This window comes from Leucoraja erinacea, chromosome 26, assembly GCF_028641065.1.
Source record: "Leucoraja erinacea ecotype New England chromosome 26, Leri_hhj_1, whole genome shotgun sequence".
Taxonomy (NCBI): domain Eukaryota; kingdom Metazoa; phylum Chordata; class Chondrichthyes; order Rajiformes; family Rajidae; genus Leucoraja; species Leucoraja erinaceus.
The window spans coordinates 26,753,802-26,768,121 of NC_073402.1; the positions used below are offsets into that span (position 1 = coordinate 26,753,802).

The 14,320-nt window shown below is 43.7% G+C and overlaps 1 protein-coding gene across 2 annotated transcripts in view; it reads left to right on the forward strand.

Moving 5' to 3' along the window:
* The window catches only part of pkib (protein kinase (cAMP-dependent, catalytic) inhibitor beta), an 83,723-nt gene extending 71,506 nt beyond the window's left edge, over positions 1-12,217 (forward strand). For both annotated transcript variants that reach the window (XM_055656498.1, XM_055656499.1), the window contains exons 3-4: positions 2,183-2,351; positions 9,450-12,217. In XM_055656498.1, coding sequence (XP_055512473.1) covers positions 2,207-2,351; positions 9,450-9,532 — 228 coding nt within the window. In that variant the 5' untranslated portion in view covers positions 2,183-2,206 and the 3' untranslated portion in view covers positions 9,533-12,217. The remainder of the gene's footprint in view (positions 1-2,182; positions 2,352-9,449) is intronic.
* The last annotated feature ends 2,103 nt before the right edge of the window (positions 12,218-14,320 follow it).

Sequence of the window (14,320 nt, forward strand, 5' to 3'; positions counted from 1 at the left end):
CATTCGATATGATCATGGCTGATCATCCAACTCAGTATCCCATTGCTGCCTTCTCTCCATACCCCCTGATCCCTTTAGCCACAAGGGCCACATCTAACTCCCTCATAAATATAGTCAATGAACTGTGGCCTCAACTACCTTCTGTGGCAGTGAATTCCACAGATTCACCACTCTCTGTGTAAAAAATGATTTTCTCATCTCGGTCCTAAAAGACTTCCCTCTTATCCTTAAACTGTGACCCCTTGTTCTGGACTTCCCCAACATCGGGAACAATCTTCCTGCATCTAGCCTGTGCAACCCCTTAAGAATTTTGTAAGTTTCTATAAGACCCCCCCTCAATCTTCTAAATTCTAGCATGTACAAGCCAAGTCTATCCAGTCTTTCTTCATATGAAAGTCCTGCCATCCCAGGAATCAGTCTGGTGAACCTTCTCTGTACTCCCTCTATGGCAAGAATGTCTTTCCTCAGATTAGGAGACCAAAACTGTACGCAATACTCCAGGTGTGGTCTCACCAAGACCCTGTACAAACTGCAATAGAACCTCCCTGTATGCTATGGCAGCTGAACAGTAGTCTCGGTCTTTATTTTCACGACCATTCTGATTTTAAGGTTCATCCCCATCTCCTCTGATTCTGTTCTCCTTCCCTCTGTTCCTCCAGTGGTGGAACCTCCAACAACACTGGTACTGCACTGGGGAACATGGATAGGTGACGTTTCAGGTCGGGATCCTTCTTCAATCTGAAGAAGGGTCTGGATGTGAAACGCCAGCATTCCCTGCTCTCCAGAAATGCTCCTAACCTGTTGAGTTAAGGCCCTGTCCCACTTTCCCGAGTTACTCACGAACTCTCCCGAGTTTTCCCCTTGATTCGAACTCGGGGAATGTCAGTAGCGAGTCCGTAGATGTTTCGTAGCGGCACGTAATGTCAGCCGTAGGTACTCGGGGCATCAGGTAAGTCGGGACGTTTTTTCAACATGTTGAAAAATGTCCACGAGTTTATTAAAAAAATAGCCCCGAGTACTTACGAATGGCTATTACCGTAATTCTCTGAGTTCAAATCAAGGGGAAAACTCGGGAGAGTTGGTGAGTAGCTCGGGAAAGTGGGACAGGGCCTTTACTCCAGCACTTTGTCTCTATTTGTAATCCAACACCTGCGGTTCCATGTATCCACACTTCCACTTTCATGTTCACAAGCCGCTGGGGCAGGATTAGGCCATTCGGCCCATCTAGTCTACACCCTACCCCATTCAGCTGCCTTTTCCTCATTACTGCCTTGACGCATTTACCAATGAAGTATCTGCCAGCCACCACTTTGCTGCTACTTTCTCTGCTTTTAAACTTCTTATTATCGTTTCCAAAGTACTTTGTTCTGTTTTACGATGTTGAATATTTTGAAAGTTAAACACGAAAATGTATAGCACAGGAGCAGTCCCTTCGGCCCACAAGGTCAATGCAGAACATGATGCCAAGATGAACTAATCTCCTCAGCCTGAATCAATATCCCTCAATTTTCTGCAAATCGATATGTCCATCTCAAAGCCTCTTAAGCACCACTCTTCTTAGGCCCCCCCCTCGGTCATGGCTGGCCATGGGTGGCTCCAGAGTTGGAGGACGCCTGTGCGTGACTTTGTTTAACGTGGGGAGACTGGTGCACAGACGGCCACCACACGGTCCTTGACAGATCTGGGTCAGGATCCAGTGGCGTGGAGTCCAAGACGACCAGAGACCCTTTTCTGCTGCAGCCTTCATCCGCCTTCCCAGCTGTTGTGACGTTAGCTCCGCTTAGGTTAGCCATCGTCCTCCGCCTGTTCCACTGTTGAGGTCTTGGTTGGATTGCTCTTTGTCAGCGATTTCCCCCCCCTCAACCTTATCGCCATGGGTGGCCCTACCAGGAGCGTAGCTCCAGACGGCATCGCTCTCAGGATCTCAGGTCCACACAAGCTTCTCCACCACGACATGGTGACAATCCACGGAGAAGTACCACCACTATTGTATCTTAAGCACCACTCGCCTGTCAGTGCACGCCACACACCCACCGTCCTCTGCGTAAAATAAAACTTGTCCTGCACACATCCTTTACATACACCGCCACTCTCTCTTTGAAGTTCTGCCCTCTCATCTTTGACATTTTGACCCTGGGAAAAGTTGTTTAAATAGCGCCGTTGCTTCGGCTTGTCTTTTCAGGTGGTGTCACCGGATCGGGCAGCGATGACTGAGGTGGAACCTGTGCTGGACTTTGCCACGTCGGGGCGGACGGGCCGAAGGAACGCTTTGCCTGACATCCTGGGCTCGCCAGCAGGGGTCAGTCCGTCAGAACTTCCCATGAAACTGGCAGAGTTATCCATCAATGCAGGTACGAGCTGTCTTGGGTGCAGTCATTGTGTTTTACATAGGAATGTATGCATCTGCCAACATCATTCTTTCATTCATTCGTTCATTGTTTATGCACAGATGGCTGTGGAGGCCACGTCAATGGATATTATTAAGGCAGAGCTTGATATATTCTTGTGTTTAAGAAGGAACTGCAGATGCAGGAAAATCGAAGATACACAAAAATGCTGGAGAAACTCAGCGGGTGCAGCAGCATCTATGGAGCGAAGGAGATAGGCAACGTTTCGGGCCGAAACCCTTGGGTTTCGGCCCGAAACGTTGCCTATCTCCTTCGCTCCATAGATGCTGCTGCACCCGCTGAGTTTCTCCAGCATTTTTGTGTACCATTAATATATTCTTGATTAGTACAGGTGTCAGGGGGTTATGGGGAGAAGGCAGGAGAATGGGGCTGAGAGGGAGAGATAGATCAGCCATGATTGAATGGCGGAGTAGGAGTAGACTTGATGGGCCGAATGGCCTAATTCTGTTCCTACAATTTAAGAACAATTAGTTCAAAAGATGGAACGGATAATTTCAAATTAAAATTGTATATTTTAAACAGAATAGATTCCTCCCCCACACAGAATTTGACGGGCCACTATATTTCAGAGCACAGCAACTATGCTTCACATTCGTAGTGGTTTTCTCTACATATGAGTTTAATTTAAAGATGCAGCCTGGAAACCTTTGGCCCTTTGACCCACTGAGTCCGCGCCAACCAGCGGCCACCCCGTACACTACCACTGTCCTGCACACTAGGGGCATTTTTTTACCGAAGCCAATTAAACAACAAACCTGCACGCCTTTGGAGCGGGGTAGGAAACCGGAACGCCCGCAGAAAACCCGCGCGGTCATGGGGAGAACGTACAAACTCCATACAGACGGCACCAATAGTCAGGATCGAACCCAGGTCTCTGGCGCTGTGAGGCAGCAACTCCACTGCTGCCCCACTCTGCCAACCTCCATTCACTTCCATATTATTAAATTCATTTTATAAATAAAAAGAAAGCTATTCATAATCCTGAGTTGCAGTGCACCCTAGTGATTTAAGATGATATTACTACTGTTGGTTCCACTTTTTCCCTCCAGTTATAGAAACATAGAAAATAGGTGCAGGAGTAGGCCATTCGGCCCTTCGAGCCTGCACCGCCATTCAATATGAACATGGCTGATCATCCAACTCAGTATCCTGTACCTGCCTTCTCTCCATACCCCCTGATCCCTTTAGCCACAAGGGCCACATCTAACTCCCTCTTAAATATAGCCAATGAACTGTGGCCTCAACTACCTTCTGTGGCAGAGAATTCCACAGATTCACCACTCTCTGTGTGAAACATGTTGAGGGAAATTACATCTATTGCAGTGGTTCTTAACCTTTTTGGCAGCAGTACACGCATACACGAACAAAATACTGTATGTGGTATGTACCTTTGTTAGGTTCCTAAACATGGGCTCAACAAATTGATATTTGTGTCTCCTTCGTGACCCCTGGCAAAGCCCCAAACGACTCCCAGGTTAAGAACCACTGATCTATTGTGTAGTTTAACATACAATAGATGTACACCGCTCCGTGGCGTAGTTATGATATTACATAATCTAGGAAAGGTATGTTGCCAAGTCTTTTCTATACTCAACAAATTCTCACCTGTATTATGTTTCAGGCTATTTAGTTTGCCGATTCTGCTGTTACATTTGGTGAGGTAATTTCCCTCAACATGTTTGGCTAATGCCCGCAGCAACAAATTGTGTATTTACAATGTGCCAATTTTGTCATAAAATGTCTTAAGAAATTACACAAGAGTAGCTGGTGGAGCAGAGGTAGAGTTGCTGCCTAACAGCGCCAGAGACCCCGGTTCAATCCTGACTACGGGTGCTGTCTGTATGGAGTTTGCATGTTGTCCCCGTGACCCATGTGGGTTTTCTCCGGGTGCTCCGGTTTCCTCCCACCCTCCAAAGATGTACAGGTTTGTAGGAAAACTGGCTTGGTAAAATTGTAATTTGTCCCTAGTGCGTCGGATAGTGTTGGTGTGCGGGTTGGCACGGACTCGGTGGGCCGAAGGGCCTGTTTCCAAACTAGGGGCTGTATCTCCAAACTAAACTAAAATTAAACATTAGCAGATTTCTGGGAAGGATGACAATTTGTGGCTTTGAGGCAAAGGGGTCTTGTGTGGTGGGCTGTGGGCAGAGGACTTTGGGGATGATGTTTTTAGGTCGATGGAGGGAACTAGAAAAGGCAAGAATGTTTTGGAAACTCCTTACGTTGTGGATAACACGGGGAGGGTTGAGGATTTTAGCAACAGGTCAACTAAGGCAGGAATAGAGTTACGAGCACACAACGAAAACAAAATCTTTTCACTGTACCTCGGTACATGTGACGATAAACTAACCTGATGCCAGAGATCTGAAATATAAACACAAAAAGTGGGACACTTTGGAGGTAAAAAAATGGTCAGACAGTATCAGGGGTAATAGAAACAGAGTTATGCCCCTGTCCCACTTAGGAAACCTGAACAGAAACCTCTGGAGACTTTGCGCCCAACCCAAGGTTTCCGTGCGATTCCCGGAGGTTGCAGGTGGTTGCCGGTGGTTGCAGGTAGTGGAAGCAGGTAGGGAGACTGACAAAAACCTCCGGGAACCGCACGGAAACCTTGGGTGGGGCGCAAAGTCTCCAAAGGTTTCCGTTCCGGTTTCCTAAATGGGACAGGGGCATAAAAGTTTCAGGTTGAGTGTTTCCACCATTTTCTGCTTGCAGTATAAGGCTCAGAAATAGGCATGACCTCTCTTAATAGTGATGTACATCCCAAAATAATGCAGGTACTAAAATGGCCCCGAAGGTTTATGGACAATGTGGAGAAAGGGGTTTAAAACTCTCAGACTTTAAATGTTCCTCCTGTAATATCTAATCCGTGTCAATTTGCTGGCTTTAGTTAAATTTCCTACAACGGAGTGTTGAGCTGAAATACATCAGCTGTGGCGAGAAACAATGCTGGTAAATCTGCTTAAAAATAAAGACAGCTGAGGGTGTGAAGCATTCACAGATGGTTTCTGGTGCTCTCTTAAATGTGGTTAGACGGTATCATTTAAAATGACTCATCCAGTATGTACTCTAACTCACTAAGTATAAATCTTTACATTCCCATGGTCGATATTGTCATAGTTAGTTTAGTTTAGAGATACACCTTCATGCCAACCAACAATAACCCATACGCTTGTTCCTTCCTACACTCTGGGGATGATTTACAGAAACCAACTAACCTACAAGTCAACACGGTGGCGCAGCGATAGAGTTGCTGCCTTACAGCGCCAGAGACCCAGGTTCGATCCTGACTGCAGGTGCTTTCTGCGCGGAGTTTGTACGTTCTCCCTGTGACCACATTGGTGAGAAGGCAGGAACGGGGTACTGAATGTAGATGATCAGCCATGATCACAGTGAGTGGCGGTGCTGGCTCGAAGGGCCGAATGGCCTACTCCTGCACCTATTGTCTATTGGTACACAAAAATGCTGGAGAAACTCAGCGGGTGCAGCAGCATCTATGGAGCGAAGGAAATAGGCAACGTTTCGTGCCGAAATCCTTCTTCAGACCGAATAATTCTTCTTGAAACCCTTCTTCAGACCTGCATTCAGGTTTCGGCCCGAAACGTTGCCTATCCGATCTATTCCTCTCATGATTTTGGAATTCCTATTTTTCTCCTTCTGGGAAGCAATAACCTCATTATCCTGTCCTTCACATTTAATATCAGAGGCCCCACATAATGTAACAAGAAGAGCGGAACGATGTTATCAAACTGTGAACGTTGATGGAGGAATTGGGTTTCTAACAATTCATTGAGATTATTCTGTGACCACATAAAGAAGCCAGCAAGGCCCCTATGTAATGATTGATCATGTCAAAAACCAGCTGCCATGTTAAAACCACCCTGCATGTTAATTTTTCATACTACAATGTTGAGCTACAGTGCACTCAAGTGATCAAAGATAGTATTACCGTTATTACTTCTACTGTTTCCCCCTCTATTTTTGCATCAAAACTGACCTTTTAGTTTAGTTTAGAGATGCAGCACGGAAACAGGCCCTTCGGCCCTCCGAGTCCACGCCGACCAGGAATCCCCGCACACTAACACTATCCGACACACACTCGGGACAGTTTACAATTTACAATTATACCACAGCCAATTAACTTACAAACCACTAAGTAAGTTTCCAAAGCATTCTTGCCTTTTCTAGTTCCCTCCATCACCCTAAAAAAATCATCCCCAAAGTCCTCTGCCCACAGCCCACCACTCAAGACCCCTTTGCCTCAAAGCCACAAATTGTCATCCTTCCCAGAAATCTGCTAATGTTTAATTTTAGTTTAGTTTAGAGATACAGCGCGGAAACAGGCCCTTCGGCCCACCGAGTCCGTGCCAACCAGCGATCCCCTCACACCAACACTATCCGACACACACTAAAGGACAATTTACAATTTTACCGAAGCCAATTAATCTACAAACCTGTATGTCTTTGGAATGTGGGGAAAAAACCGGAACACCCGGAGAAAACCCACGCGGGTCACAGGAAGAACGTACAAACTCCGTACAGACAGCACCCATAGTCAGGATCGAACCGGGGTTGCTGGTGCTGTAAGGCAGCAACTCTACCGCTGCGCCACTGTGCTGCTTTTTCTGTGGACAGTAGGCGTTCATTGGTCCTTGGTCTATTTCGCTGGGCTTTACCTTGCACTAAACGTTATTCCCTTAATCATGTATCTGTACACTGTGAACGGTTCGATTGTAATCCTGTATAGTCTTTCCGCTGACTGGACAGCACGCGACAAAAAGCTTACCAACCTACGTTAAGTTAAACTATTGACAGATCACTAAAAAGAGGTATCATGCCAGGGTTCAGTTTTATGGCTGGCACATTTTCACCTGTAGCATGCCACAGGATTAGGCTAATTAATTCCTTGAGCCTGCTGGCACATTTAGCGAGACCACAGCTGCTACAATTTCATGTCGCACCATTACATCATATCCCTTAACCTGTTTGGCTAATATCAGCAGCAATAAAATGTGTATTTATTATCACTCCGCTGGATACGCTGAGTTAATGACTGTCTTTTTTATTTGACACTATTGCTGTACATAATACATATACATCATCATCATCATCTTTTATTGTCATCGTGCAATGCAACAATTGTACAGTGCAAAATGAGAAGACGTTCCCCAGGGAATCCCGGAGCATCGCACATAACAACTTAAACATTTCACGCATAAAATAAAAACGATTTAAAAAAAAACAATCCAGTTCCTGATAAAACAGTACAAATAGTTTTTTAAAAAGTGCTGGTAAAAACAGCAACATTAAAATACAAGTAAAAACAGTCATAAAATGTCCAGGGCAGCTGGTTTAAGTGGCCAGAGCCAGTGCCAGAGTTATTACTCAGTGCCAGTTATTAAATTGTCAGTGCAAAAGCAGCAGAATCAGGTGGAGTGACTGTTTAGCAGCCTCACAGCCTGTGGCAGGAAACTGTTTAGCAGTCTGGTTGTCCGGGCTTTGATGCTACGGTATCTCTTGCCTGATGGCAGGAGATCCAGGTGTGTGTGGAGTGGGTGCAGTCTGTCCTTTGCTATGCTCAGTGCTTTTTTCAGGCAGCGGCTCTGGAACAGTTCTTGTAGCGAGGGTAGGGAGACGCCAATGATCCTCTCTGCTCCCCTCACTACCCTCTGCAGAGACTTCCTGTCTGAGCAGTTACAGTTGGAGTACCACGTGTTCATGCAGTACGTGAGTACAGACTCCACCGTGTCCCTGTAGAAAGTCCTGAGGATGTTGGTGGGGAGTGAGACCTGTTTGAGTTTCCTCAGGTAGTGCAGTCGCTGATGGGCCCGTTTGACAATCCCAGTGTTGTTCCTGGACCAGGTGAGACTGTCTGTAATTTGCACATTGCTATATGTAATACATTCGCGTCTGAAGAAGGGTCCCAACCTGAAACGTCACCTATTCCTTTCATCCAGAGATGCTGCCTGACCCACTGAGATACTTCTGAACTTTGTGTCCATCGTTTTAGAGCTAGTTGCTCTTGTCAAACACTTTTCAGAGAAAGTTAGACAAATGTAGTCCTTAGATAAAGTTCAAAAGTAAATCTCTTTTTGATGTGGTGAACGGTTGGGTTATGAAAGAAACCACAGGAAATACAGTTTCCTTTTATTTTTCAAGATGTGGCATTTATTGTCATGTTTTCTATCATTCAAGGCTAGTAACACCACCAAATGATGTAAAGCTATTCCGCCCATCGCACCTTGTATAGGTCACAGGGCATTGGTATAAAATAGCAGGAATTATTGTTAGAAGGTGGTCTTAATGCAAGGATTGACAGTGTCACTCAAGCATTCGGCAAAGTGACATTTGGCAAGTCTGGATGGTGAAGGTTTTGATCTTTGTTGACATGCCATCTTCGTTCTCTCCATCCCCCACTGAACGGGCAAGGTAGTCCGATGGGATGCAATGTTTCGTTCAGCTGTGGCATGTTGATTGGCCTGCAAGCCTGGAGCTCCCATTCCAGACATGCAGAGTGGCGCAGTGTTAGAGCTGCTGCCTTACTGTGCCAGAGACCCGGGTTCGATCCAGACAACTGGTGCTGTCTGTGCAGATTTTGTACCTCCTCCCTGTGACTGCGTGGGTTCTCTCCGGGTGCTCCGGTTTCCTCCCACACTCCAAAGACAGAATTCCCTGCCACAGAAGGCAGTGGAGGTCAAGTCACTGGATGGATTTAAGAGAGAGTTAGATAGAGCTCTGGGGGCTAGTGGAGTCATGGGATATGGGGAGAAGGCAGGCACGGGTTATTGATTGGGGACGATCAGCCATGATCACAATGAATGGCGATGCTGGCTCGAAGGGCCGAATGGCCTCCTCCTGCACCTATTTTCTATGTTTCTACGTGCAGGTTTGCAGGTTAATTGTCTTCTGTAAATTGTCTCCGGTGTGTAGGATGGTGCTGGTGTATGGGTCGGCATGGACATGGTGGGCCGAAGGGCCTCTTTCTGCCTACTATATCTCTAAACTAAAAACCATTTTCCTTGTTGTTTTCTGTTGTGCATGAAGAAGGAGCAGAGGGAAGTCAGACACCATCGACAGAGGTGCCGCCCGAATCAGCAGAGAGTCCGGAGCTGAAAGATGCGTCATAACATGCTGGAAAGAGACGTTTACACTAAAGACAAAGTGTTAATAAAGCTTTAAATGAGTGAGCTGAATGCTGTCAGGATTCCTTGAAGCTACATGCCAAGTTCATCTGTGAGGACAACGCAGCAGTGGGTGGCAACAATGTACAGAACTGAACAAAATAAATAATTCAATGGTACATCTTGGAAAGGAAGCTGGAAGATGATCAAGAGGGAAATGAAGTCAAGAACTTAATCTTCAAGCCGAACTTTTAAAGAACTGTCACTTGGATTAAGGCCCAGGGAGTAATTGGCAAATGGTGTTTCAATTTAATTGCTACCTGTCAGTCACTTAGTGCTCCAGAGATTTTTTTTTTCACTTCTCGGTGTAAATCCTTGCAAATCTGTCAAAGCAGTAAAGATATGCACACAACTACTGCGACGTGTATGAACACCTGGTTTTCAAATCATTCAATCCAATGTATGTAGCTTTTTCAGAGTAAGCTGTGAAAACAAATCCTTTAAAATAATTTTCATCCGATGTCAAAGAAAAATCCATTTTGTATGCCTGTACCTGAGGTAGCTTGAACATTTTCTGAAGTGTTCTGTTTTCGAGCTATTGTGGAGCAAAATGTTACTCGTGTGAATGTCTTCTATCAGCTGTTGCGAAGAAAAACCATCCAGATCGAAATCAATACCTAATTTTGCCCCTTCTGCAAATGTTGTTATTTGTTAACTAAATACTGCAGTGTACAGGGGGGTCTCTGGGTTACGAATGCCCTGACTTACGAACAATCCGACCTTGCGCATATTCTCCCATACATTTCTAAAGCACATAAAGCTAGCAACAAGAAAAAAATAAAACATTTCATGATATTCTTTGCTGACTGGATATTGTCTATCTATTCGATTAGTTTAATGATGGGTAACGTCAGGCTGATTACTCAATGACATTGAGGAATGAGAGCAACAATGTAGATAGCTGTAGAGAATGGGACGTTACTGAAGAAGTTTACAGTTTCAAGAGAACAGTTCTCAGGAAAGGAGCCCGTGCGAATCCCAGGCACTGCCTGAATTTAACTCATTCATCCACTATCCATTTCTTAAGTCTCTATGCCATCACACCACCTTATTCCTAAACAGCTCTGCTTTCCTTGAACGATGATTAAAACCATTTTCCTGCTCAGTTTCTTTGATCCAATAGTTCGTTCGAAGCTTGTAACACAATGGAAATATTAGCAGCGATGTTAGTATTCAAAATCAGTGGCAAATTATTGATTCGGACACGTGAGCTTTGTTTATTTGTACGAGAAAAATATATTAAAGTTGGTTTAATATCAAAATCATAATGTATGAATCTTGTTTGAGCTGAGAGTTATACTCCAACAGAGTGTTTTATTGGCAGTGATAGATTTAATTAAACCTTAATTGTACGTAATTCACTTGCCTCTAACAGTTGTCAATCTGCTAAGAATTACTTTGAAACTGTGCAGCTTCACAAATACAGTGAACTGCGCTAAAACTCACTCATCCGATTTAACATTGCAGAATTTTCGGACATTTTATGAAGCAAGCTGGAACAGAAAGCGTCATGATATTTAGTTGCAAATATCAAAACAGTAACATGTAAGGGAAGTATCCTAACCAAGTATATCCAGAATAAGCAAAATACAAAGTGTTGGAGGTATACAACATGCTTGCTAACGTCTACTGAGGGGGATAGTTTTGGGTTGGGACCCTTCTTCAGTCTGAAATGCCATCTACCCATTCCCTTCCACAGATACTGCCAGATCTGCAGAGTTCCTGCAGCAGATAGACACAACATACTGGAGTAACTCAGCGGGTCAGGCAGCATCTCTAGAGAAAAGGAATTGTTGACGTTTTGGGTCGGAATCCTTCTTCAGACGGTTCCGATCCGAAACATCACCTATCCCTTTTCTCCATAGGTACTGCCTGACCCGCTGAGTTACTCCAGCATTTTGTGTCTATCTTTGGTGTAAACCAACAACTGTCCTTCCTACACAAGTTCCTCCATCACTTTGTTTATTGCTCAAGTTCCCAGCATATGCAATTTCTTGTGTCTCCATATTAATGTCTTGCATATATTGTAATGGAAGTTTTGAACTTGTATCAAATTATTAAAGGATCTTTGCTTTGTTATACCTAAGAGGAGTAATGCCTTAAAATAGGCAAACACTTCTTTGTATTGGAGATTTAATTGTGGATGTAAATGTAATACTTTATGGATGATGTGAAGAGAATATAATCATTCTGCTCACACAAAGTAGTTTGCGCTACATAGTCATTGCCTTCCACAACATCATCTCTGTACAATGTGAATTGAGTAGGTTATGCCTATCATAATGAGACCTGATAGGGTAACACAGTCTGTCTTAAGTACCGCCAATGCTTCTGTGTAATTGAATTAATATTTTTTTTAGTGTACAAACTGTAAATTAATTTTAAAACAGCATATAACTTCAATTATGACACCGGATTGATGCTGTGATATGTTGTACAAGGCATATCTGGACTGTTGTGATTTTGTACGCAAAAGTGAGTGAGTGGGAATATTTAAATTGTTTAAAAGGTATAAGCGCAGCATATTTACACAAAGCAACGTTGAACTTGCAAGTACGTTCATGTTGGAATTTACTGAATCTGTATTTATATTCATTGTAAATGTACTTTCAAGGTTCACAGGCTTGCCAACGACAAAAGCATGGCTAATCATTCATCACGGACATTTGGATTATGAATTAATGCAAGTGTGAAAAGCCATTTATTTTGACCAGTGATTGACAATCCCTGACCGTATCTCTGATCACTCAACGGTACTACAAATATTGGAGATAGCAACATTACAAATCACAATATTTTCTTTGCTCATTTTTTTATTGGTAAAATCCTTGAAAAAGGAGCAATGTAATTTAGTGAAGGTGATAACTGGTTTCATCAATGATCTGACAAGTGATACGTTTTTTCCCCCCCACCATCAATTTAAAATATAAATTCAAAATTGCCTAAAGTTACTCTACATTTGGGATCTTGTTGTTCTACTGAAAAAAATGCTCGGTATCAAAAATATAAATTTCCAGATGAAGTTTCAGGATAGGTTTTTCAGTTTTAATACCACCCTTGGTGCCATGCTGCCGTTTTCATGAATGTAGTTCGAAAACTAAAATTGAGGCAGGTATTTTGAAGAATAAAAGAAGGTTACCTTGTGATCCTGTGTCATTTGAGTGTGCTCAGTAGGATTAGAAATTTGCAATATGGGGTTGCAAAGTTGCACCTCATTATTTTGCCTTTTGACTGTGTCTCCCTGCACAAGGTACAAGTTCACCATTATCTTAAATACTCCCTAAATTCTCCTTTGTATGAAATCAAATATTCCCCTCATTTCTAATGTAACTTCACACGTTGTTATGTGTGTTTGTGTGTGTGTAGATATATGTGTGACACACACACACACACACTCTCTTGTGTGTAAGAAAGACTTGCAGATGCTGGTTTAAATTGAAGGTAGGCACAAAATGCTGGAGTAACTCAGCGGGTGATGTAGCATCTCTGGGGAGAAGAAATGGGCAACATTTCGGGTCGAGACTCTTCTTCAGTCTGAAGAAGGGTCTCGACCCGAAAAGTCGCCCATTCCTTCTCGCCAGAGATGCTGGCTCACCCGCTGGGCTACTCCAGTATTTTGTATGTGTATGTATGCTATATATTTATATATATATATATGTGTGTGTACATATATATGTGTGTGTGTGTGTATATATATGTATGTATATATATATATGTGTGTATGTATATATGTATGTGTATATGTATGTTATATATATATATATGTGTGTGTGTGTGTGTGTGTGTATATGTATGCTTATATTTATATATATATATGCGTGTGTGTGTGTGTATATATATATATTTATATATATATGTGTGTGTGTGTGTGTGTATATGTATATATATATTTATATATATGTGTGTGTGTGTGTATATATATGTGTGTGTGTGTGTAAGAGAGAGAGAGAGAGTCTGTGCGAGAGACATAAGCTTGGGAAATCCAAATTGAAGATTGATGTCAAGACTTTACTGATCCACTCATAGAATGGAATTTATTCCAAAAACTCCCCCTTAAAACCTGTGGTAGACTGGATATTGCAGAGCCGAGGTGGATGGGTAAAGGAAGTATTTATAGACAGATGAAGTGAAATGGACTGAATGGCCTTGTTATTTTTAATCTTTTGCATTAAAATAAAATTGGATTACTTTCAAAATGGTATTGGTAATATCGAAGGTACACAAAATTGCTGGAGAAACTCAGCGGGTGCAGCAGCATCTATGGAGCGAAGGAAATAGGCAACGTCATCGGTAGGCAGGTGAGGGTCGGCGGCAGCATCGATGTGGAGGTCGGTAAAGACCGCGTCCTGGTGAGTATTGAAGGCGCTCCTCGTGGCCAAGATGGCGGCGCGGGACTCGGGCAGGCGATGCAGGCAAGAGTCGGGGCCTGGAGGCTGCGGGTGTCGCGGGGCTTCGGGAGCGGCCTGGAGGTGGGATAATTTAAGGTCCTTGGTGGAATTAAGGTAGGCCAGGAATTTTTGATTGAAGAGGTGGATCTTCCGGCGGATGAAATATAATTGGGGTCCGTTGTAGGTCTGGGTTAGTGAGGCCTGAAGTTCAGGGAGAAGTGATAATATCGATCTGCTGGAAGATTGGGAAGTTTTTTAATTAAAAAAACAAACTGCTGAAGAAAAAACAAGGCTGGAGGAACTCTGCTGGTTAGGCAGCATCCGTGGAAGTAAATGGACAGACAAC